Source organism: Neopsephotus bourkii, unplaced genomic scaffold (assembly GCF_033783945.1).
Source record: "Neopsephotus bourkii isolate Nb327-2 ecotype Australia unplaced genomic scaffold, CSIRO-AGI_Nbou_v1 NB_272, whole genome shotgun sequence".
Lineage (NCBI taxonomy): Eukaryota > Metazoa > Chordata > Aves > Psittaciformes > Psittacidae > Neopsephotus > Neopsephotus bourkii.
In genome coordinates, this window is record NW_026900781.1 from 13378772 (window position 1) to 13404171 (window position 25400).

A 25400-nucleotide genomic window follows, 5' to 3' on the forward strand; every position below is an offset into this window, starting at 1 on the left:
TTTTTACTGATAAATGGGCATTTTGGAAAAAAGCCCCAAAGTCTTCAAAGAGACAACTAAAACTGTACAAAAATGGACGAGTGAAAACGCAACCAAGAATGCCAAGAAGCCGAGGGAAGAAGTGAATTCAGCTGCATATTCTCGGTTTAAAGGACCTACAGCTGACCTATGCTTTGCCATCTGCTGACAGTCTCAAGACAGCAGAGTTTACAACTAAGGTGACAAATCTGCATTCTCCCATTTCCACAGAGTAAGAAAGTAATCAGTTACTTGCCAGGAACTCAAAATACACATCCTGTTAACACAAAACTGAAGCAGTATGAAGTGCTGAAACTGCTCACCCTCCAGTACAGCACTATACAAATTACCACACCAAACCCAGGGTTGCAAAGTAAATGTAACATAATAGCCCAGGCTCCAGAAGACCATTTTCTCCAGAGAAATTCTGACACTGACAGGAAGAGTATGACTTACTCCACTGCAGGCTACGAAGTATCTTAATCTTTGCACTATGATATCTAGCAATACTGATCAACATACTTGTCCTAGGTTACAATTATGAAGGAAAAAGCTGAAAGCTGCAAAACAAACTAGGATCTTTTATCACATGGATTCAGAAAAGAAACCTTCCAAAACATTTTGCTTACAAGGGACACTTCTAAGATGGAATCTGTAAAGCAAAATAAAATAATGTACTCTTATTAGCAGGAATTAAAAGTTGCCATCTGATTAACAAGATTGAAGAGACACAGCAAGCAGTTCTCAGTGATACAGTCTAATCTAAGGGCAATGCATATACTGATACAGATGATACCATTGTTCTGGAAGTTAAGAAATTGAAACACTTTCTGTATACAACAGTCTGAAATTTATCACATTAATCTTCAGTTTATTTACAGGGAATGTGAAGACAAGAGATTCTATTTTGGTTGATACAGACAAGGGACATGATTTTCATGCCAAAAAAAAAGAACAGACAAGAAGACAACTCGGATACTTCAAAGAGTTCAGATTCCCATTTTTACCAGACCTTTCTTCAATTAGCTAGGACACCCAAGACAAAAAAGTTATCTGCTTGCTCTGAAAGGACAAACTCTAGTCTACGTTTAACCACTGAAATTTTAATCCACACAATCACATTAGGAGCTCCACACTTTTATGAAGCACATTAAAAAATCCTCAACTCTAAGACTGAAAAGGGAAGAAAGAAACCCACCTTTTGTGTAATTACATATCACACAGCTTTCAACAAGCTACTGTTGGTCTTTCTCAAAGGCTTCTGAAATTGTGTCTCCTACACATGTGATTAACTTCACTTTGAAAAACATCCTGTTTGCAACCTACAGACTATCTTGCCTTCGTGTTTGTAGCCATGTGATACCAGAAGAAAACAAGAGCTCCAAACCTGTTAACTTCAGTACATTACACATGCTAGCCTTCTTCCAGGTGTTCCACCACTTCGTTCATTACGGTTTTTATCATTGACCTCTTTTATTCCAACAGGCAAGATTTATAGCATGAAAGCAAACATACATAGATGCAGACAGCCAGTAATGACACACGGTATTAGGCTGTCTCAGACATAATTAAGTTTCATAAATAAAATGACAGCTAACAGAGATTGTTAGCCCCTAGAGGTCTCCCACTAAGTAACACACAGTAAAAGGAAAAATATCCTCCATCACTTACAATTTGAGTCAATAATCATAAAATAACTGATGATAATAAATCACTGGTAGATCTGACCAATCATCTTCTGAGCAAGCAGGCTGCAGCTATAATTACGTTTGCTGCCTGCAGGACTCTTATCACAAACCCAGTGCTTATCTGCTTTAAAAAAAGAAAAGTTAGGGAGGATGAGACAGGAAGAAAAAAGTGTTTGCCTGAGAATAATAAAATGTCACTATATGCAGTTCTGGTCAGAAAACTCACTGTCCACCTGGGAACTTCCTAGCTTCATGGTAGCTTTAAAACTGATGATAGCTACTTAAAGACCATCTATGACCTATATGAAAGCAAAATTGTTGCTTGTAAGAACTTTAAGCTTTTCTGTACCATGTTTTTTTAAAGCAAATAATAGGCTGGACTAGGCACAGTTATTGTTCAAAGAAGCATGCAGCTTTTTTCAAAGGAAAGGAGTTGGTATTATTCTCATCAACTGAAGGTGCCTGAATCACAGGTTTTGTTCTACCCTCAATGCTGCATCTGAAATTCTCTCCTCACCAGAGCACATATTCAGAAAAGGAGTGGCCTGCTACTTATCTTAATTACAGGTCTTGCTATCTCTTTCTCTTTGGACACAAAGCTTCATAAATCGAACAAACAGGAAAAGAACCTGCTTTCAGATTACATAATGAGGCTTATGTAAATCGTACCTACAGCCTGGGGTCCTGAACTTCAAAGGCATTCCAGCTCCTCGTTACCCCTTGGACCACGGCCCACGGCTTTGTCTTTATTTAAATAAGCTGGCATGGCACTTGGAAGTGCCTGCAGATGAGAGGAACAGGCTCAAGTGGCTATTATGGGGTTTGGAGAATTATTAATACAATTCAGAGCCTAGTGAAGTTGGTTCAAAGATCTCTGTTATCATTGGACAAGACCAGGAAACAATTAATACCCTGCAGACAGCCAAATTTACCCCTGGCCCACAAAAAAAAAATGTTGAGTTAAACTTTGAAAAACTTCCCCACCTACACAATTTCATTTTCCTTCCACACCAGGAACTAGGCTAGGTGGAATTTGAGACAAAAATCCCCTGAAACTCAGTATTTTACATCAAGATGTAAATAGTTATTCTTAGCTGTCAAATCGAGGAACACACAGTTAGTTGGGCTATGCGTATTTTCAGCATCCCTCCAAACAAGTCAAAGCCAGCTGGAAGAAATTTTACTTCCCCATCCACAGAAAAAGCTTCAAAGAATAGAATGGCATGTTGCGAAATTAAATGACTTTTCACTCCAGGAGGTCTTTCTTCCCAATTTAACAGTTGTCATTTTTAAATGCAATGCTCTTCAAGGAACAATTTTTGCCTTCTAAATAACTGAGGGGGTAAGGGGGAGGCACACAGAAATCCCACAAGAGATTCGGCAACATTCCCATTCTTCCATGTATTTTAACCACAATCATAGGAGCAAAAAGTCTTGGCCATCAGATCCAAAGGGTCAGGACTAACTAGTTAGCTAAACAGGGCAGTAAGAGGAATCCCAATTGTGGCAACTGGCATAAAGAATCTGGACTATCAGCTTACATAACTAAATGATTTTATGTGGCAGTGGCAGCAGCATGGAGGGGATGACCACAGCCATGGTATCTTAGAGACAGGACTGCAAACAGCAACCACTGCCAGTGCTTCTTTTTGAAAACACGAACACCAAAGCAGGTGTGCTAGCACAGACACCACAGAAAACTGGTTTAATGTTAATTCTGCCTACCTGAAATCCTGGGTAGAATTTCCACAGGATGCAGTATTGTTATTCATTTGTAAACCACATACTCGCTCCATGCTGTTACGACAGCTGCTCCATTCCAACATTCCAAGTGATGTCTATACTTTGCATGTAAGATTTTATCATATAACACACATATGATGAAAAGTAAATTAAGATTCAATTAAAAGATACCAGAAATAAAAAGACTTCAGCTTAAAATCCTCCAGTACTGAAGATGAATTCAGGATTTAACAGCAATCAGTAGAAAAACGTTCAATCAGAATTTGCTACTAGTTATTTTTGGAAAATGGTATCTATGTTAAGATGCATGCTGGACAAATCCCAGCCTAATTGGAAAAAAAATTATATCAAATACAACTTATTTTATAGTGAAAAATGTAAAAAATCTTTCTCCTTAAATAGTAATGCTGCAGCTAATTCAACTGTCCAGAAAAGCTAAGTTACACAAAGAGTAAAACCAGGTACTTTTGAGCAAAAGATGAAGTCTAGAATTTTTACAGCAACTTTCTGACATGGAATTTGTAAAGCTTTACTACCTCAAATCTATACTCCACTCTCACTGCCAGGCAGCTGGAATTTTAACTTAGGTTTCCAATCTCACAGATTATTATCATAAGCAAGACACTATTGATTATTTTTAAAATGAGGCCATTGTCTTCCTGTGAAGTTCCTTAAATCTCTTGTGTAGAGCTGAGTGTGACAGAATTCCTGCCTTAGAGCTAAATAGAAAAAAATTAAGATACCCATTTTTCAGAGAGTTGAAAACCTTCTAGTTGCTTACAAAGGTTGGATGCATTTATCCTAAACATCTCTGAGAAGGGAAAAATAAGCTGGAATTGCATGGCCAAGAGACAAAACAAGAGACTTTGGCACACCCCACCCATCCCTTCTACTTAAGTTTCCCCACACAAACTGCAACTGACTCCCAAGCATCAAAGTCTCTTGAAATCCAGCCTTTGGAAGGTAAATGCAATATTCAGTTCTCTGGGTCAAAAAATACAGTTATTACAGTATTAAAGGGCTATTTCAGACATAGAGCTTCCCAGAGTGCAAATCCTCATTTGAGCAGAACTTCTAAAATAGAGCAATAACACTGAGTCATAGGAGGCTGAGAACCGATTTATCTGATCAAAAATGCCGGTGTAGCCCATTCCACAGGCAGTGAAATAATGGAACACTGAAGACTAAGTCAAAGTGTCTTTGCTTCTACTGCCCAAGGCAAACACAATGTCAGTCTTCGGTTTCTTTTTCCCCTAAATCAAAATATTAACAGTTTAAACAGCTAATTCAAAACGACCACCCCTTAAACACAGAGGGATGCAGAGCTGTAAGCACGCAAGGTACAGGCTCCCTCCAAATTAAAAAGCTGAGTGCAAGAAAAGGCACTCTGGGATTTCTACCTCTAAGCTTCTACTTTATTGAATTATTCTGTATGCATATACTTTTCAAACTGATCTCAGACACAGCGGTTTTTATTTGCTTCTCTTCCAGAGGATCACTTAGATAAAGAAAGCCCTCTTTATATTGTTTTATAAAACTACAAAGCATTTTTTAGTAGTTAAGAACTAAATACCAGTTGCTAACACTGTTTCAAATGAATGTCTCTCCTTTTCTGTAGGTGCTATTAAGTAGTATCTTCCCAAGAAGCATGTAATGCTTTAGATGTGCAGCAATCTGCCAATGTCCTCACAGAGCAGATGGATGTTTTAATTGCACACGGGCTTTTAGGTATACCAGCAGTTCTGTCATCAACAGGATGTTTACGCACAGTCCAAAACACATAAAACAAAATAAACTATTTAGGAAAATAGATGGTGAGATATGGAGAGAGGGATAGGATCAAAATATATCAAGAGAGAAAAGAGATTGCTGCATTCCAGCAGAGAGGAAATTCAGCTCCTAGTACCAATTTAGGTACTACATATTTAGTATATATAGTAACTCTTATGTACATCACACTGAAGTCTCCCATGTTGGTACTTCACACGTACTTAAGTTATGGATGCTAGCCAGGAGCACAGCAGAATTTCAAAGTTGCAGAAACCGCTGTACTTCACAGCTGTCACATACCAGAGCTCAGCTGCGGTTTCACCAGCATTCCAACATTATCTGCACGGCTCCTCCCGCCTAGGAGGAGAGGCTGCTGTGCCCTCAGAGCCCCTAAAAGCTGCCTACCTTAGAAAGACCCCATTCCAACAGCAAAGAGATAAGCAAAGGGCTATGCATATGAACAGGTGGAGCAAGCCAAAGGCGCTGCAGCCATTTTAAACTATCCAGTAGAACAGGACTAGACATTTCACTACTTCGGTCCTGTCAAGGTCCAAGCTTGGATTTAAATACACTATGTAACTGAAACGAGACAGCTTCCCAAAGTGGCAAGTTTTAGGTATTACTTCTCTCTGCAGGAGATGCCAACACATAAAGGATCACAAGGTAAAAGGATGTACACCCAAGTCACATTAGCAATATTTAAAAAAAAAAAAAGAAATCAAAAAAATAAAGTTCATGGCAGCCCTAGGACGATGTTTTTCCTTTTGGTTTCAGGCAAGTTCAGAGAGACCTCTCCTGTCCAACCCCATCTGCAGAAAAACACGCATTCACATTAACATGAATTAATTTGTTTCATGTTAAATAAGATACTGGATTTCGGAACTAAGTAAGTGCTCCAAAGGCAGCTCTTTACAGCACAGCTGTTCTCCTACCCTCCATTAAGAAGCAGGTCTGTCCTTGGCACATTTCCCCCTCTTAAGTGGCACTCACTCATCTTCAATTGAGTTTACCAATGCATTAAATAGCTGAACTGAGTTATTCACCAAGTAGCACAACAAGCAGCTAGCAATTCAATACATGTTACATTCCACAAAGCCCAGCACTGCCAGGCCTACAGTGTTTTCATGTAAAGTAAGCATCTAAAACCATGTTTCCATCCATAGAGCTGGAAGTCTTAGTATGACCCCATCCAAGTGAACTTTTTAAAACACCCAAAACCAGCCAAACAATTGCTTAGACCACTGAAACCAATCCTGACACTGGATCTTCCTACCTTACCTTCATACTGGACAGACTGAAATCTCTCACAATGAACTAAACAAAGGTAGACGAACACATCTACACATGTTTCTGCTCACAGCTTTCTAAAAGCTCCCATGATCTAAAAGAATCTCTTCCCAAATAAAACCTGACAGCCAGCTGCAAAATTAACATCCCTAACTACATCTGGCATTTCTTGATATTCTGACTATAGGCAATCATCTACTGAAAAGAGATATATTTGATGACACCGTCACGTACAGAAGCCCCATGTCACATCAAGGAGCAGAGAATTTAATGGTGACCAAGTGCCAGAATCACAAACATCACCTGTCAGCAGTTAAACAAAAAAGCCTCAAACATCCATTGTATCGAACCAGTCTTCAAGACCAAGATGATACTCATGCTTGTTGTCATGCAGATGCTCCAGAACTCAGCACTGCATTTATTTTCCCTGTTCATTTTTGATCCAAAGTCTCAAAACAAATACACAGTTTTACAGTTTTTAAATAACGTGTACTGGGGTATTAGTCTGTTTTTCCTTCTACATGCAAATTATAGGAAAGTCTGGGCCACTGGGACTATTTGTGTTTTACAAAACATTATTTTTACAGAGCAATAAGGAACAGTATAACTTGTCTGCGAAAAGCCTTTTGGATCACAGCCACTCTTATGGTTTTAGGAATAGTTTAGTAAGTCTGACCTAATCGGTCTCTCAGCGACAGTATCATGACTGTGATTGCACTATGGATTCCTATACACTTCCATAACTCAGTAATGTAGTATCTCAGCAGAAAGGTATTTAACCATACCCTTTTAAATAGAGATTGAGTATTTCAAACTTTGAGGTCAGTATCTTTTATTGAGACAGATTTCAACAGAGAAAAGTTTACATGCATGACCAGTCACTAATGCCCAATTCTGCTTAAATTAATGTCACTGGGAGTAGGATCAGACCCTTAAAGCTATAAAGGATTTTGTTTTAGCAATGGCATTATCTATTTAATGCTCAGAGTCAAGAGATTGAGAAATCAACCACATTCACACTCCAAGTAAGAAAAACAGGAGATACCAAAATAAAGCTGCACTAAACCACATTCTGAAACAAACCAAGGCAATGTACAGGAAGCAGTTTTACCTTCCTAGTTTCACATTTTGGTTTTGGGATCTTTTTATATTTTGAATTCTCCATAAGAAGTACAGCTATTTCACTTACAGAATGTTTGTGGACCACTACTCGTTAAGAAAGCTGTGCTGCCACAGTAAAAGTCCTGATTCTCCACAGTTCTAGGGATTCTCTTTCCATCTGTATTTTCCAAATCCTGCAACTACAAAAATTACCAACCTACAGTAATCACTAAAATCATTGTCTGTATCATCTATCTACTTGGAATTTGAAACGTTAAGTTTCCATACTGTATCTTACAGTCTTAATACTGTCTCTCCTCAGAAATAAAGAAGCCTGAAAGTCACCACCGTGCTCTCTTCTTCTCTCCCCACTCCAAGGGGATTAGGTGAAAGAATTCTTTTCAGAAGCAATGCAGTAAATCCAGCCTAGGTTTATGCCACTTTACATCAGTACAAGACCAGGATCATCAAATCCTACTGAGACAACTCGCAGGAAATTACAGGGATAGAGATGCTAGTTGCTCTCTATCCACTGGGACAAGCTAGGCTGTTTAAACCAATGAAGACCCAGGCAAACAGGAAATCGCTGTTTTAAAGCTTTCCTTAGGGTATGATCCTGGAGGATTGTTTATAAAAAAAGATACTTCTCCTAAGCAAAACACCCTAACTTTGGGGCCAAAAACCGCACCCCTTTCCAGTTTAATTTAATGGGTATTCTTTTTAAGTGTCTCCTTCCCTCCCTTTCATCTTCAGGGGTGGGGTGGGGAGAGTGGGGAGGTGTGTATAAAATAAGGAAGCAGAGATGACTTGCCAAGACAGTTACATAAAATCAGTATGATTACATGTCAGTAATATTTTCTTAGCTGTTTTGGGCTGGTCTGGTACATTAGATGCTGCAACCATTCTGCTACAAGCACCTGATCACAGGTGTCTCAGATGTTGATCACAGATCTCCTCAAAGAGATAAGGATTTCAAAAAAAAACACTGCACTTCTGAAGTGCAGAAGCATATTTCTCAGCATATGAACTTGCGTAAGAAATTTGCATTAATTTAATCTTACGTATGCTTATAGAAATACCTTTTATTTAGTAGCTTCCTACAAGGAAGTCCAAAATGCATGGGTTACATTGGCAATCAAGTTAAGACACTGAAATACAGTTGGAAAGTCCACGTTTAACATGCAGAATTAATCACCTAATGCATAAAACCTACATGCAAACAGGCTTAACTGTAACACTTGGCCACGTTCTGTGTTTTCCTCAGAATACATCCTGTTAGGAAAGGAGGCACAGCTGTCCCATCTTCAAACATGTCTGTGCATCCCCAGTTAATGGTGGGACTGGAAATAAGGGCAGCAACATCCCTTCCATCATCACCTACTGACTTTCACCCTCAACAACAGAGCAGAGAAACACACAGACAACCATTGCTATCTCAAAAAAAATATTTGAGCTTATTTCTAACTGTGACATACCTAACCTACTTCTGTCAATCCCTTGAACAAATACTACTTCTGCACTCCTTATGCTGGGGTCATTATACAACCGACCAAGAAATCTGAAGAAAAGCTGCACTGACCATTCGCCACCACTCCCACATTCCCTTCTGAAAACAGAAGGGCACTTATCCAGTGTACTGCCCTCCCGCCCACCCCGCCATTACCGCCTCTCTTTGACATTCCGCCGAATTCACTGGAGAGAAGGATCTCCGTATTGTTTAGAGTTGAAGCACCGAATTCTCACGGTTCAGTGAAGGACCACTCTGCTCAGCCAACCCAGCAAGAGGATGGATGGCATTTGCTACTTTGCTAGCATGACCTTATCTTTGGATACCGCATTTATCTATTCCACAAGAAAACTTAACAGGTATTTGAACTCTTGGACATTAAACAATTTCTCCTTCTTGGAGAGATGGACAGGACAGTTAAAACCCAAGGAGTTCCAAGATTACCCTATGTATTTAATACAAACCAACTCAACTGACAAGGTATTTTTAAAACCTTCTAAAACTGCAGAAGGTTGCATAATTACAATGTGGGAGCTAACTTTTCCACCCAATACTCCCCACATTCTGTACTGTGGATCGTAACAGCAAAGCTGTATTTAAAAGCATATACGTTTTCATTACAAGGATTCTGACTACCCTTTTTCCAAAGCCTATGTCCTGTACTTGTGCACTTTCCTCAGTAAGCCTGAGTCTCTCGGTGACGTCCCACTACTGTAACAAAGGGGAAAATAGATCACAAGTGTTAACAAAACGGAGAGTTCAGTACAGGATTTTGATGGCAGGAACGCACCATTCTGCACGCCCTGCACGGTGACAACCTATTTCCAGAGCAAAACTACAATGAGCTTTCCCGCTCCGAAAGAGCCCGCCCTGCTCCGGGCTCCGTTATCAGGCAGTCTCGGAGCACAAGGCTCAACCCAAACCGAGGGGTCCTGCGAGCACCTGAGACACCCTTCGGCCTCACACCCCGGGCAGCGGCACGGGTGCGCTGCTCGTCACTGGGGAAGAGCAGCAGATTAAGGCTGATTTAACCTCGAACGCCCAGTGACACTGCTGGGAAGGGAAAACAACAGATAAGCGACCTCCGTAACCTCACGCCTTGAAGGGTGGGGAGGCTGCCCGGGTGCGAGGTCAGCTTTGGGGCAGCCCGGAGCTCCCCAGCGTCCATAATCCCGCGGCATCCCCAGCAGCCGGCTCGGGGTAGCCCTGCTCGCCCCCACCCCCGGGTCCTCCCCGCACGACCCCTCCCCCCCCACCGCCCCCCCGGCGCGGCGACACCCGCGGGTCACCTGCCCCGGGAGCAGACACGGACCGGGGAACAACCCCAGCAGAGGAGCAGCGCCCGACCGGCCGCCCCTCACCGCGGCGCCTGCCTGATCCACGGCCGGGAATGGGTGGAAGGGCCCGCGCCCGCCGCCCCTCCGGCCGCCCAGCCCCACTCACCGGCGTAGAAGCGGATGAGGCAGCCGGTCTCAGAGTCCATGCCCTCCTCCTGCACCCGCCACAGGTCCCGGAAGCCCAGCTGGGAGAGGTAGTCGTTCTGGATCTGCAGCGGCTTCTCGTGGGCCTCCAGCCGCCGGCTGGTCTCCCCGTGGAGCTGCACGTACAGGGCGGGCGGCCCCGGCGGAGCGGGCCCCGCCGGCAGCTCCCGCCCGCCGGCCGCGCCCGCCGGCGCCCCCACTGCGCGCCTCGGGGACAGCTCCCCCGGGCTAGGGGAGACCCGGCCCGGCCCCGCACCTGCTTCAGCCCCGTCGGGAGGCACCGGCTCCACCTCCAACTCCTCCGAGGAGGACGAGCCGCCGCCGCCGCCACTGCTGTAGGGATCCAGCCGGTCAGAGACGCTCTCGGCGCTGGGGCTGAAGCTCTCGGTGTCGGAGCCGGCCGGCCCCAGCTCCCCCAGGAGGGACGGACAGGAGAGCGGTGGCCCCGCCAGGTACAGCTCGGCCGGCGGCGCCCCGGGGCTGAAGTCGGGGGGCGCCGGGCTCGGTCGGCCGCCGGCCGAGTCGCCCTCCTCGGCGCTGCCGCCCAGCGGCAGGCGGCCGGGCCGCGCCGTCGCCTCCCCGCGGTCTCCTCCGGCCAACCCGCTCCGCGTCCCTCGCCGGCTCCTCGGCCTCTCCTCCGGCTGCGGCCGCTGCCCCTCGGCAACGGGCTCGGGCGGCACCTCAGTGGGGGCCGCAGCCGGCTCGGGCGGGGGCTGCTGCAGCGGCGGCGTGCCCGCCTTGCCCAGCACCCGCACCACGCTGCTGCCGCCCCGGTGGCCGAGCTGCTGCAGGCGGGCCGCCACCTCCGCCGCCGTGGTCTCCAGGGTGCAGAGCACCGGACGCAGGTAGCAGTTCATGTGGCGCTCATAGACGTGGACGCAGCCCCGCTGCAGGTCCCGCCGCACCCAGTCCCGCTCCGGGGGCTGCAGGGGCTGTAGCTGCCGGGGCGGCTTCAGCAGCAGCGCCTTCCTGTCCAAGCTGCGGGTGCCCAGCGAGGTGGCGGGGGCGGCGGCGGGCGAGGCGGCAGCGGAGAGGTGCCTCTTCAGCCTCCCGCGCCGCAGCAGCAGCGAGTTGGCGTTGCCGGCCCCGCCGGGGGCCGCAGGAGTCCCGCCGGCCGTCAGCGCCGCAGGGGGGGTCAAGCCTCCGGCCACCCCTCGCCTCCGTCGCGGGCCGCCAGCCCCTTTGCCGTCTAGCTGCCCGCCGCCCGACGGTTCCACGCCGGTCTCTGCCTCGCTCCTCCTGCCCGGGGAGCCGCTCTCCGGCACCCCCCGCCCGCTGCCCGCCGCCGCTGCCGCCGGGGCTTCTCTCGCTTGCTGCTGCGCGGGCTCCATGGCCCGCGGGGCCGGGGATGCCGCCGCCGCCGCCCTGCTGGGAACGCCGATCGGCGGCCCGGCGTCAAGTGGGGGGGTGAGCGGAGCGCGGCGCCGCGTCCCGTCCCGTGGCGGGGATGGAGGGGTCAGGTCGCGGCGGGGAGCATTCCGCCGGTGCCGGCTCAGCCCCGCTCCCCGGCTGTGGCGAGCGCCATTAGAGAGGCAGGCAGCAAGCGAGTGAGCGAGCCCGCCGCCGCGCCCGCCCGCGCCCCGCGCCTCATGAATATTAACCAGCCCCGCCTCGCCACTGACTAGGGCCGCCGGGAGAGCGAGGGAAGCTCGCGATGGTGACGACACCGCTCGCGCGGCGGGGAGGAGTCTGGCCGATAAACACAACGTGACCGGGCCTGGGCCTGGGGAATGGCGGGGTCGCGCAGGGGTTGATGGGGAATGTAGTCCTGAGGCGGCCACGCTCCCCCTCCACAGCTACCCGACTACAGCTCCCGGCAGTGCCGGCTCACGGCCCGCCGGGTAGGTCTGCCGCTGTAGGGGTGGTGGGAGCGTTTCGTTGAGGCGGAGGGTGTCTCGACGGGGCTGTCTCACGGGCTTCTGCCCTTTCATCCCCCACCGTGCCCTGCCTTAAGGCCGTGCAAGAGCCCGGAATATGCTGGAAGTCACCTCACTGACCCCGGGGAGTGTACTGTGACATTGCTCGTTACGGCGTGCAGCCGCACCCGGTTTAAAGTTATTGCGGGACTTCGTACTGTGCTGGCCGTTATATTCCTTAAATCTCGTCGGAGGGTTTTACACCCCCCGCTGGTCAAATGAAACCCTATGTGCGGCCTGGAGCGCTGAGGATGAGACCTGTGCGTGGTCACCCTCGATGGGCGCCTCGCTGGGAGCGTCGTGCTTGGCAGCAGCGCTCGCTGGCTAACGGCCACCTGGCAGCACACAGGAAATGGTTTTGCAGGGTCAGTGACCGTACCCATCCCACTCTTTCCAATCTGACGTGTTCACCCGCTGGCTGTCTCAGCACAGAACCGAGGCACTGAGCCGGGGAACCTTCTCATCCGGGGAGGGAGATGCTCTCTTCAGATCCAAGATGGAGAGAGGCATGGAAACCTGGGTGGGAAATACACACACACACACACACACACACACACATACGCACCGAGAAAGAGCTGCTTTGTGAGTGGACTCGCAGAGAAAGTTTTCTTGTATTCCAGGGACTAAAATTACTGTGACTACGTCTTGAAAATTGCTTAGAAGCAGCCATTAAATAGCAACTGTTTTGCCCCAAAGATGTGATTTTTAATTAATTTCTGAAAAGGGAAATTGCAATCGGATAAATTAAATTTAGCAATGCAAAATTAGCAGTGCAAAAAACGTGAGTTTTCATGCTGTAAGGACACCATGCTATGGCATTTATTCGGGAAAATCTCTTCTGCTCCTGGGGATGTTTCAGCTGAGTAAAGCTGGCTGGGTAGGGCTGTAACTGCTGAGATCTTTCCTTTATAATACATTTTGTAAAATCACAGTGAAACATCTTGGCAGATAATTCATCAGAAATGCTATAGACTGCAATAAAGTGGGAGTTCTGGGCAATTAACCAGTTACATCAGTGTCAGGGGTGATAAATCACGACTAAGAACCCTGAGATAAAACCTTAGTGAAGGATTATTTTTAGTCAGTGGGGGGTATGGGAGCATACATAAAATATATGAAACAAAAATAAGCCAGAACCATGATAAAACTAAAGTTTACCTCCTAAAACATTCCTCCATACGTCCATGTTACTGTCATCATACCCATACAAGCAAGTGAAACACATCACAGAAAACAGAGGTATTCCCCAAGGAGCTTGCAATGGAAGTATGTTACTACCTGTTAAAAGTTTCTATAACAACAAAGCTGATGTTTTACTTTTATATGGAAACAACCCACTTTCTGAACAGAACAATCTGTAAAGTAATTATGGTCTGGTCATGCAGTTCGCTGGCCCATATCTACAGTTACAATCACCAGCAAGAGCATCTTTGGAATTCCTGCTGTATGAGAGGGCCAGGACCATGTCCAGAGCACAGGCTGACAGAAGATGACGGCAGCACTTGGCCATTAAAGGCTTAAACTGGTGCCCGAAACCTGCTTTGACAGTAGCAGCACACAGCAGAAGTGCAGTGCTGAGTATATTGAGTTCTGGTTCTGGCTGCTTCATACATTCTGCTTTATTTCTACAGCTTTGCACCACCCTCATGCCACCTACTTGATGAAGGTTACTTCTCCTTATTTAAACATGTAAGAGAGATATTCTATGTGCAAACACACACACTCAGAAGAAGGAAACAGCAAGCTGTAGGGACATTGTTAACAGTAATTCTTGAAATTAAACAGAGTTTCTATAAAACAGGTTCCAGTCTTTTTCCCTTCTTTGAAGGGAGCAGGGAGACTGAAGCTCTGCTTTCCGCAAATTGTTCAAATACCTGAATGTTCGTGCACACACAGAAAAATTCCCAGAACACAGAGATTCTCCAGCATTACACAGGAACACAGAACCAAGGAGAAGACTCCTGGGACATCCAGTTTTCTCCCTTTTGCCTGGAGACAACTGCATCCTACATGTTAGTGGTGTCTCTGTAACACTACAGAGAAACAAGTTGAACATCATTTTGAAATGAGCTGAGCTGATTTGTTCCCTGGTCTCACTGAAAGACTATCCCAGGCCCACTTTGGCCTGTCTCAACTGCCCTTGACTGTCCCAGCTGCCTTTGCTGTCGGGAACTCCTTCCAGTTTTCAGCCTGAATTTTGCACCTATGCCCATTTGCTCACATGCCAGCATTGCACTGCCTTTTGACTCAAATATTTTCTAACTCCAGAATGTTTACCTCCAAGGTACTTATAGTCAGCAATAGTATCCAAAGGCAGGCATCATATTTGCCCTTTGATAGACTAAACACATTCTTTTTGTCTTCTCTTGTGAGATAGTCCACATAGCGTCAGAACACACAGTTAAGGTCATTTAAATAGCCTTGGGTCAGATCGTCTGTAGGGTAGACTGGGGTAGCTCCAGCTCTGGGTTTACACTGCAGGTTTTTGAACCTGCACAGAGCAGCCACCATCTGCAATACAACTTGGAGATGTGGCTGGAGAACAAGCTGACCTGGCTCTCCCTCTAGCCAGGCCAACCCACCACTGCCAGCAGCCTTGCTAATGAAGGCCTTTGTGCAATTAAAATACAAAGCAGCAGTACTGAAGTCCTGAGGGTGAGAAAATTGTTGGGGTTTTCACCACCCTGTGAAACGTATTTGGGAGCAGAACACTGCAACGAGGCCTCCAGCATCCCATGAACCCTGAGTTGCGCCACGAGGAGAAAAGGGACCATGCTGTTGCTTTTCAGTTTCCCAAATACAAAGGTGGCAGTTTCTGTAGTGACCCAGCATCTCCAAATGTTAGTGGTACTAAGCCTGGTTATTTTTGCTTTATGCAGGGAAGTGCAGTGTGTAAGCATATGCATATTTAAATTGAACTTCTAGGCTTATGAGAAAACTATGCTAATCTCCGTTTCCCAGTAACTGATAGATACTTTTAAACTCTCCTGGAATTGTGAATTTTGGTAGGGATTAACTGCCGTTGTGAGACATGGGAATGGAGCTTATGAAATTGATGTTTGTCAGGAGGAAGTACAAGGGTGAAATACACATTTCCTTTTTCTAAAGCTTGATTGATGGCAGCTGTTTGGAAGACAGGTGAAATGAAACAGGATGCTTTGCAATTTGCAGTTTTCCAACCAGAATCTGGCAATCTTGAAGATGAGCTTTCTGGTTATAGCAGTTGTCAACAGAAAATAAGCATATAAAAAATAATTTATTGCAGATTACTATAAATTACTCCAGACCAGAACTCTTTCTACTGAATGGACAAATTACACACTCCCACAGATAGTGGCAGGAAAATGCCAGAAGGTCTTGAAATCACAAGATGACTTTTGTGGGTGATGTTACATCCAGAGCTGTCAGAGCCACAGGTTTCCGTGAGCAACAAAGCAGGCCAAAGCCTAGCTGAAATCCTCTCAGAGGCTGAAGCTTTTGTGATCTTCACTATCTCCATCTCTGCCGGCAGCTACTACAGCTACAGCAGGAGGCATCAGGCTGTCGTACACAGCCGTGGAGCTGGCTGAGTAACTGCAGTGGTGCTTGGAGTATGTTAGCTCCTGCTCAGCTGCTTCAGAGATCTGCTTCCCCCGATTCTCACAGATTTCTGTAAAGCCCTTGGGGATACTCTTCTGTTATTAGATGTTTCTGAAAGGAGAGGGACAGATTATGGGCATCAGCTCATGTCTGTGGTTTTCCTTACTCTTTCATTGTGAAAGAGAAGTCCAGGTCTAGCTTCTATTCATGTTACTGCCAGTTAACATTATACCACTTTGTTTCATGTAACCCCTTGGTTTAGCTACAATGAATATTTTGCTGGGCAATACAACAATGACTTACTGGTACTGTCTAATTGTTCTGTAGTGTCTGCTGCCATGGGAAGGTAAAAAAAGCACACAGGCTTTGTATACTCAGATTTAACATGAACTATACTCAAAGATAATTCTTTTACTTATATCAAATATGCAGTGGTTACCCAGTTTGGGTTTTATTTTCAGAGGTATCACTTAAGAATAGTATGCCCTCATTAAACAGGAATTGCTTAATTCTCATCCCTTGACTACAGAAAATTTGACAAGTCAGTTTTGGATCAAAAGCTGAGATGAGTGCTGAGAAATACTAGTGTGGGAAGGATTATATTTATACTTTCTCTGCTGTAAGTCGTCATCAATGGTGCTGTTCAATGTTCATCTGTGTTTTAAGAAGGTATGAATCACTTCAGTGATTCCAGTTAACGTGAAGGTGGGGAGGAAGATTAGAAAGGAGGAATTTAATGTCCTTCAACCCTGCAAAATGTTGGGGAGCTTACTCAGCTCTCTTCTTCAGTAGCCTGTTTTTCTACTAAGGGAGAATTTCCTTACAGACAAGGAAGCGGGAGACTTATTTCAATGTCAAATGCTGAAGCAAAAGACAAAACATTTGCCACTGTGCAAGTAATTTGCCACTGTACAAAGACCAGGAGAAGAATGAGCAAAGGGACCATTTCAAATTAAACAATACAATAATCTCCTTCTTTGTAAAGAGGAATTGAATGCTATCATATGGAAGCTGTTCTCAAAATAATACTTCATTTTATCAGTAGGGATTAATTTCAGTTTTTAAAATGCTAGGTATGCACCCGTATCCCTCATCCACATGTGCAGTTGTCACAGCTGTGGGAGCACATTGGACATGCAGATAACAAGGAACTGAAAATTTATGTTGATTGCAACTCCAGCTGTGAGCGCAACATTTTGTATTGGTTCCATGCTAGTTGTGCTCATCTGGGCACAACTGTGAAAGGCCTTCAGTGTAGCAAAGCTTTTAGGATGGTGCTTATTCAAGGAAACTCTTAAGTCTAAATCTTTGTCAGCAGCATGATGTGGAGATTCTTTGATTACACAAATGTTTCCCATCGTGACATGCACAGGGTGAGTTGTGTTATCACTGCAGTTAAGCAGCTGGGATGTGCAGCTTCCTTAGCAAATTTGGGAATTTCTTCTCCAGCACAATCTTCTTGTTCCCACCACATTTGGAGAAGGCAATTTACAGAAGTAAATAGCAGCATTTCCATTGCTGTTCAAGGTAAGGAGCAGCTGACACCAAGCTAAGCATATGGCTGAAAGCCACACACAGAGGAAACAAATCTGAGAAAAAGAAACACGAGCTTTGTTACCCAGATTGGTTACAGGTCTGTATTATTAGTGTTATATTAAATACTGTACTAAAATTAAAACAGTATTTTACAGATTTTGTTTTTTGTTTTGATACTAATTGCAAAGCCAGATCTTATAATTGCCAGTAGACTCAGCAATGCCTATACACTAATCCTCTTACTGTGTCTTTGGCTCTTCCATTTTAAGCTACATGTTTTGTTTGTTCTTGGGGTTCTTTTTAAGAAAAAGATCTTCATAGCCTGTAGATATTAATGCACTAGAAGATTCTCTCCCAGAACTTTGTAAATCCATCCTTGTAATTATTTCTTTTTATCTTTCATGCTCATATGGCGTCTTAAGCCTTTTCTGTTTTAGAACCCTGCAGCTCCTCAAGGAACAGTATTCATCACCACTGATAGAGATGGATTAATGTGGATTCATTAAGCTGCAACCAACGCAGTGACTTGAATGCAATGGTTTTACATAATATATAGTCCTAACCAGCATGACTGGTGTATTTGAAGTGACCCAAGAGATTCAGACATTTTTGGTACCAGCTTTTCATGAGGTTAGTCATCTCCTATTAATTCCCTTGTAAATATCTTAGAGGGTACTGCCTGTTGTTAAAAGGCTGTACATAAAGGCCTTTCATGCAAGACTGAGGATATGTTTCCACCATACAGCAGGTTTGGCAACAAAGTTGGCTTAGAAAGTTCATGCTCTAACTCATCTGCATTTGCCTCTTCTGCAGGGTGTGTTGCCCACTCCAGCGTGCCAGTGTAACTGGAGCTGCACTGTCAGCTGGGTAATGGAAATGCTCTGTATTCAAATGAATTATGCCTTAAGAATCTTGGGTATTGCTTTAATGCTGTAAGAATCTATCACATGAATACATGTTATTTATTTGTGAATGGCATAAGCACTGAAGTGAGAATAGCATAGTGGAAACAAAACTCTAAAGATACGTGTTACTGATGATTTATCCTAATACAATGGCTGCATCTACAGTCATTTACTAGAAGTATAAACAAAGATGTATGTTATGCCCTTTAAAGGAGCCTTTTTAACTTTATTTCTTTAACACCAAAGGTGTATCTATCTTGTTAAGAGTAAACATAGAAATCCTCCAAGGGGAATAATAAAGTAAAGCCTTATACAACTAAAGTATTGGCAGGATCAACCTTGACATTAATACTAAAATAGCTCACTGTCACATCTGCAGCTCCCCAAGCAGCCCTCTCAAGAGGCTTTCAGGAAATCACTGGGGAACATACCTGAGCTGTCTTTGATGAAAAGGACCAGAAGGAGTTAAATCTAGGAGAGCAGACTTTTTTTTTTTTTTCATTAGCTACTGCAGTGACAAGATGCCCATTGACTCCTAGGTGGGTGGCTGTGCAGAACTGCCCTCCCATGCCATGCCAGGGGCACTTGAGCATGCCTAACAAAGATGCCTCCACTTAAAATCTCCACCCCTCCCTTGCTCACTTGCTTGGCCATTTCAGCTATGACTGTGGAGTCATAGGGCTGTGCCATGCTGTTGCATGAGATTAAGAGAGCTGTAGTAACACACTAGAATGATAGGAATGAGCCCACTATTCATGGGTGAGGCTAAACAAAACTTCCAGGAAAATGAATCCACAATTTCACCAACAGATCATATGGCTCCCCACACAGTAACCCAGGTCCCTGGAAGGGCCTGCTCCACCCCCTCAGTGCAGAAACTGGCCTGGGACCAGCACGCTGTCTAGGATACTCAGTGCCTGTGACCCACTTATTCCACAGATCAAGATATGCCTTGTGTTTAAAGTATTCATCAGCCTCTTGATAAGACAGGTGATGAACAAGTGAAAACCCATCAGTGGCCCCTACGCATCTGGGAAGTGCCATGCTTTAAGTCAGATAAATTTTTAAGAACATTGCTTCTGCCAACAGATACCAGCAAGCTGTTTCATAATAGTATCATAAACTTCAACTTCCAGCTACCTGACACATTTCCTTGCCACACCAAAGAGGTCACTGCTGCACCAGTAGTGGGTCTGGGATTCAATGCTGCTGGGAACTGAAGCTTTCAAGCATGTGTTTTCTGACAGAGGTGTCGCCTGGAGCATATGGTGAGGGCATCCATTGTGGAGTTGAAGCGGTGAAGAGAGAGAGCTGTCTTGGTACCTGTGACCATGAGCAACCAGGCTTTGTACACAGAACAACAACAGTGGTGTTCTCTCCATGCAGTTGGTCTATAGTATAGCAAATAAGACCTTACCACACAGCATTTGCAGGCAGGCTGCTGGTAGGGCTCATCTGTCATGGCTTAGCACAGCTGGGCTGCATGCATTCCTGTGTGATAGCCAGATATTTTGCATCCTACCATTCTTGGCTGCCCTTTTATATTCTCTCCATATCAGATACCGTGGTATACAGGAACCTGCAGTGAATTCTTCAGTGACTGGCAGAAAATCATTTACCACATCATTCCCTCACATGGTGGCATTGCTTGTGAAGCGTGTCTGCTCATTCCCAGTGTGTGACTCTTTGTTTTCAGGTGCTATAGCCAGAGATCTGCTGCCTTGAGGGAGCATTTACCTTTGGGCATGCATGCTCTTCATCACTTACTCTGAGAACAAACGTTCTTCCAAATCAGACAGACCATGTAGCTCTCCAAAACCAGCAGCCAGGCTCAGGAGCTCCCAGAGGAGCTGTGCAGGGACATGCACAAAGCAGTGGCTAGAAGGGTTCTGCTGACTCCTCCTGTTGTCAACAGCATGGACCAGCTGTCAGAGGAAGCAGTCCTACTGCTCTGGATTCACCATGTAGTGACAGAGGCCAGGCAGGTACAAAGGCAGGCTGCTCCAGGACCAAAGTGTAGACCCAAAGGGATGGACTGAAGGAAGCCAAGGAATTCTGGAAGCATCTATATGAAACTTACAATGAACAAATCTCATTGCAGTGGGGAAGAATGGATAAATAAGGTGCATCATGGTGGATGACCTCCAGAGGAGGTCCAGAAGTCATCCTTCTCAGAGCAGGGCAAATGTCAAAGTGAGATCACATCGCCTCGTCATGCACAAAACCCAGGTGAGGCAAGACTTGACAGGCTGAACTTAGCTGGCTGAGTCATCCGGCAAGAAATTGTTTGTCAATGTGGTTGCTGTCGAACGAGTGTAATGACAGGTTCTCAAACACCTAACTGCTTTTTTCACGAGAGTTGAGGTATAGAAATGATTCGTAAATCATTTGTGAGACTTCCTACCCACATATTTTCAGGAATATAAGTGGATTAGACTACTGGTCCTTCTAGAGAGCATCCAGCTGCTAAATGGTTGTTAGCACACACGTCAAGGAAAGACGCAAGGAGCATGATGGTAGATGGCATGGGACAACCAGCCTCAGAAACCTTTTCCCAACACTACAGTGGTTGGATGATGGCTTCTACCCAGAAGTACGATAGTGTAAAACCCTTCCAAATCTTGCTTACTTTTATGAATGTATTACCAGCCTTCTTTTCACTCCTGCTAAGATTTTGGTTGTGATGATACTAGGAAGGAAGGAATTCGGCCGAGTAACTGCATGTTGTGCAAAAGGTCTATTTCTTTTTCCCCAGTTTTACACTTAATTGACTATTCCCTTGTGTTCATACTTGGAAGGGAAAGTACCAGCATGAATTTATGAGCAAATTTGCTGGACTCAGGCTGGGATTGGCTTCCCAATGCTTCAAAACAGGGGAAATCACAACATAGTAAACTAAGCAAATTAAGGGCTCTGTTTCATCAAACTCAGTAGTAATTTGCAGCAAAAGGAAAATCTTGAACAATTACTTTGGAAAGTCAGTCCCTATAACACACTAAAGATTTTCTCCTATCCCTTTCTCTCCCCTGCCGCTTATCTTCCTTCCAGCAATGATTCGGTAAAATTTCTTGCTGTAAGGCAAAAATCAAGCAAGCACCATAACCCTTTGTTCCAGCTGTAAAACAGACTCAAGAACATCCCTTATTAAAGGGCCTAATTAAGCACGTAATCCCTTTTTCCTCCTTCTAAAAGTTATTGGAAAGCAACCCAAACAATGTCTTTAATAAAAGTTTTGCTGAGAAAGCTCCTTCTTTGGCAGGGGAAGGGTAATTGTGATAGCAAGCTGCTTCTGTTCCCAAATGCCCTGATGTGCTGGGGTCATATCACATGTTTACACTCTGCTTTAACAAGGAATAACAAGGACTGAAGTGCTTATTTTTGGTGTCACTACAGCTGAGAAGATGTTATAGGCTCAATTATCCCAGTACTTCAACTGTAACACTACATTATTCTCTAAGTTCCATTTCTTTGGCTGAAACCATTTTGTTGGAAGACACTGCTTTCTGTAAGCTGGTGTTTCTGCTCCCCCATGTAGTAGAGCCTTGCAGCTGCCTTCAGTAAGCAAATTTGTCTTTTTGGATTGCTTCCGCACCATAGCTACAAATCACTTTGAATGCACAGCTGAACAAAGTGCATTTTATAACATGGAGCATCTGCCCATTATAAGAATATCCAGTGTCTTAATGCAAGATCATTACTCACCAAGAGTAAATTGATATATTATCAAGTTGTGCATATTCTGGTCAGTTTTCAAGTAAACCACGCTCAGGTAACACAGGAATATTCTAGGTTCAGCATCCTTACAGTATAGGTGAGTATCTCCATATATAACAGCGTTGTGGAACAGAAAGGCACATCCTGCAGCTCCTGAATCACAGCTTTGAAATGCAGCACGATGATTATTTCATTTTGAGGCCAACGGTGATGAGCTCTGTCAGCATGGTGAGTAATTATAAGAAATAGGGATCACTTGACTCATTTTTAATTCCTGCCTCCACCAAGTCTTTAAACATACCGTTTTCATCGTCTAAAGCATACTCCGTTCATTTACTGCATCACCTCGTGCTGGGGTTATGTGTGAAAAGGAACTCTGCATTTTAATTTCTTTTTTTCTCTCTCTTTGTACCAACATGAGCATTTTCAATGCTTTCCAAAGAGAATACGTCATTTAGAATGTGTAAATGAAGTTGAAAATAACTGAAAATAATGAGTCAAGGCAATAAAGCTGGCAGTGGAATTGGCCGAATGGCAGCTCAAACAAGGTAAATCAGATACTTGGAAAAAAGCTGAATCATTTTCTTTTAAAGTCCAGCTGAACACGCAAATCCTTATCTCTGTTGCCTAACATCTGCCTCATCGTTATGAACACACATACACTGTGCTTGGTAAAAAGGCAGAATCTTTCATTGCACTGTACAGCAAGATGAGGCAGCTTTGCACTGTTCTGATAGTTCAGTAGAATTGTAACAAGAGGGGACTTGTTAAAATTTTATTGTTTCAGTAGCAATGCTCCCCAGAGAAAATACTAATAAATTTCCTACACTGTGACTGTCTAAACAGATTATCCAACAATTACATATTAATTATTAATCACCCAGTGATTCAGAAGCCACCTTGTGGCTCTCTAGTGCAGGAACTCGACTGCTTTTGCAACCTAATAATATGATTTTTCCAGTTGTGGTGTTGCAATGCTCAACCAGGCTAATGGCAGAGGGAGCAACAGGGATGCCCAAGGTTATACCTCACCTTGCTTGGAGGAGGTTACGAAAAAGTAACCTAAACAAATTCAGCAGGTAAAATAAAGCAAACGAGTTGAATGATAGACTATAACTAGACCTAGTGGAATAGGAGTGTGTTTTAAATGGTCTCTATAGGGATTAATGGAAATACCTGGAAACCAACAAGTAGGAGAAAAGATGTTTTTCTCATGCATTCCCTAAGAACACCTTTCCTGACTGGCAAGCCTGAGAGCCCTGATTTGCATTATCTCTGCACATTCTTGGCTGTTTACTGTGCAGGAAAACAAGATTGATTTTTCATTCTTAAGCACATTTATAATGCCTGTGCAAATGAATGTAGGGCATATCCTGGCTAGATCAATATTTATGCAGCCTACTTTAGAAAAAGCAAGGGAGTTGCTTCACAGCAGCAGGGGATCTCATAATTTCTTTTCCTATGGTTTCCTCCTTTCCTTGTTTTCACTGAAATCTGTTTGCATAATGCTCCCTGCTCGCTGCCAGTTACAGGGAGTTCTAATGAAGGGGGCCCCCCTCGACTGTCTGAAGGGATTCTCTGCTGCCAGATTGCCCATGATCCAAGAGCTGCCGGGGTGGAGGAAGGTGTGTGTGAGCTCAGGAAGCTGTAGGCCAGGCCCGGTGTGGCAGGATGGCCTGAGAAGGACGTGCTTATAATGAGCTGTGCAAAGGAAGAGGTGATTTATGCCACACTCTGTGGTGAGGGGAGCTCTCCTCTTCAGCCTGTGGTGAAGCTGGTGGCTTCCTCCCCCTTCCTCCAGCCCCATCTAGCCACTTGTCTTTGACCTGTGGCTCTGCACAGTTCATTCCACTTGCAAAAGAGCAACAATTAATTATCCTAATTAAATCCAACTGCAGAATATTGAATACCGTGGTTTACTTCATACTTTATAAAGTTTCACCTCTTTCATGCATGCTTCCCCCATACTGCTTGTCACAGCTAATCTCATTCATTTTGAAACAGAGGGGAAGAGTGAACAGTACATATAATAAATCAAAAAGCAGTAGCAAAAGATTAAAACCAGCCACCCTCCCAGCAGTATGCCAGGATCTGTGTTTAAAAGGATCCTCCTAAATAGCTGTTCTCTCTCAGCTGAGCTTTCCTTTTCTTGATGCTTAGGAGGAGGTGCCTTCTCCAACCCCGCAGACAGAAGGTGGCCTCTGTGAATAACCTTTATTCTTTCTTCTGCCCTATTTACCAGAAATATCTTTTTTTACCCTGACTTGAATAAACTCATGGGCCTTCAGATGCCCCTGCTGGTGCAGGCTCCCGCACAGCAGTGCATGTCTTTAGAAATAAATTGGGAGCCGAAGATCAGTAGCTGTACAGTATCAGTGTCCTTTGATTCACCACGTCAATTTAATTCTCCATCTAATAAAATACACTTTACACATATAAAGTATTCCCTGCAAGCATTATTCTTTTTCTAAAGGGGCTCCACCGTGATTCAAACTCAAGGCTATTAAGTCATCTTGATTTCCATGGCTGTACCATTGAAATGCAGCATTAGCAAATGCAGGATATTGAGTGCCTCTTGTAAATAGTTCATTTTTTCTGAGTAACTAACCAGGCAATAAGAACCCTGTCACTTCTATGTTGACAAAGTATCTTAGTCACCGAGTAACTATAGAGATGTTTCCCTTATGCTTGACGTAATTATCAAAATGCCTTTCGTTAGCTGGTGAAAATGTGAAGGCTCAAAGCGTAATTCCTGGGACACAGTTTGCTGTTTGTTGTAGCATACAAATCAGAGCAGCACAGACCAGCTATGCACACACGGCTAACAAGATTTCCAATTTATTTCTTCTTGCCAACAGCAAACTGGAGCTTCTGAGGCCACCCCTCCAAATCAGGTGTCAAACTGGGTCTGCCTACGGCATGAGGACAGGAGAAGAGGCAATCACAGACACATCCAGCAGCCACAGCTACAGTCACAAACTACTTTGTTTCTGTTAAAGCTCCAGCTCCTGGTAAGGACTTAAACTCCATGTTTTTCTTGTTCAGAAAGGAGGATGCATTTGAAAGGGTATACAAGGCTTGCTTTAAGAGCTCCAAACCCTAACTGATAACAGTTTTGCTACCTCCCACAAGCCGTAGGCAAATCCTTCTGCGGG

General features: G+C 44.7%; 1 protein-coding gene and 1 long non-coding RNA gene across 2 annotated transcripts in view; one reads left to right on the top strand and one right to left on the bottom strand.

The window, feature by feature from the left end:
- PHLPP1 (PH domain and leucine rich repeat protein phosphatase 1) overlaps window positions 1-12272 on the bottom strand; it is a 140425-nt gene extending 128153 nt beyond the window's left edge. The window contains exon 1 of the mRNA XM_061346649.1: window positions 10558-12272. Within this exon, the coding sequence (XP_061202633.1) occupies window positions 10558-11926 (1369 nt within the window). The 5' untranslated portion in view covers window positions 11927-12272. The remainder of the gene's footprint in view (window positions 1-10557) is intronic.
- Window positions 12273-16315: 4043 nt separating this feature from the next.
- Window positions 16316-20386, top strand: LOC133208634 (uncharacterized). Its single transcript, XR_009724459.1, has 2 exons — window positions 16316-17723; window positions 18064-20386. It is a non-coding gene; the product is annotated as an uncharacterized LOC133208634 (long non-coding RNA).
- Window positions 20387-25400: the final 5014 nt, after the last annotated feature.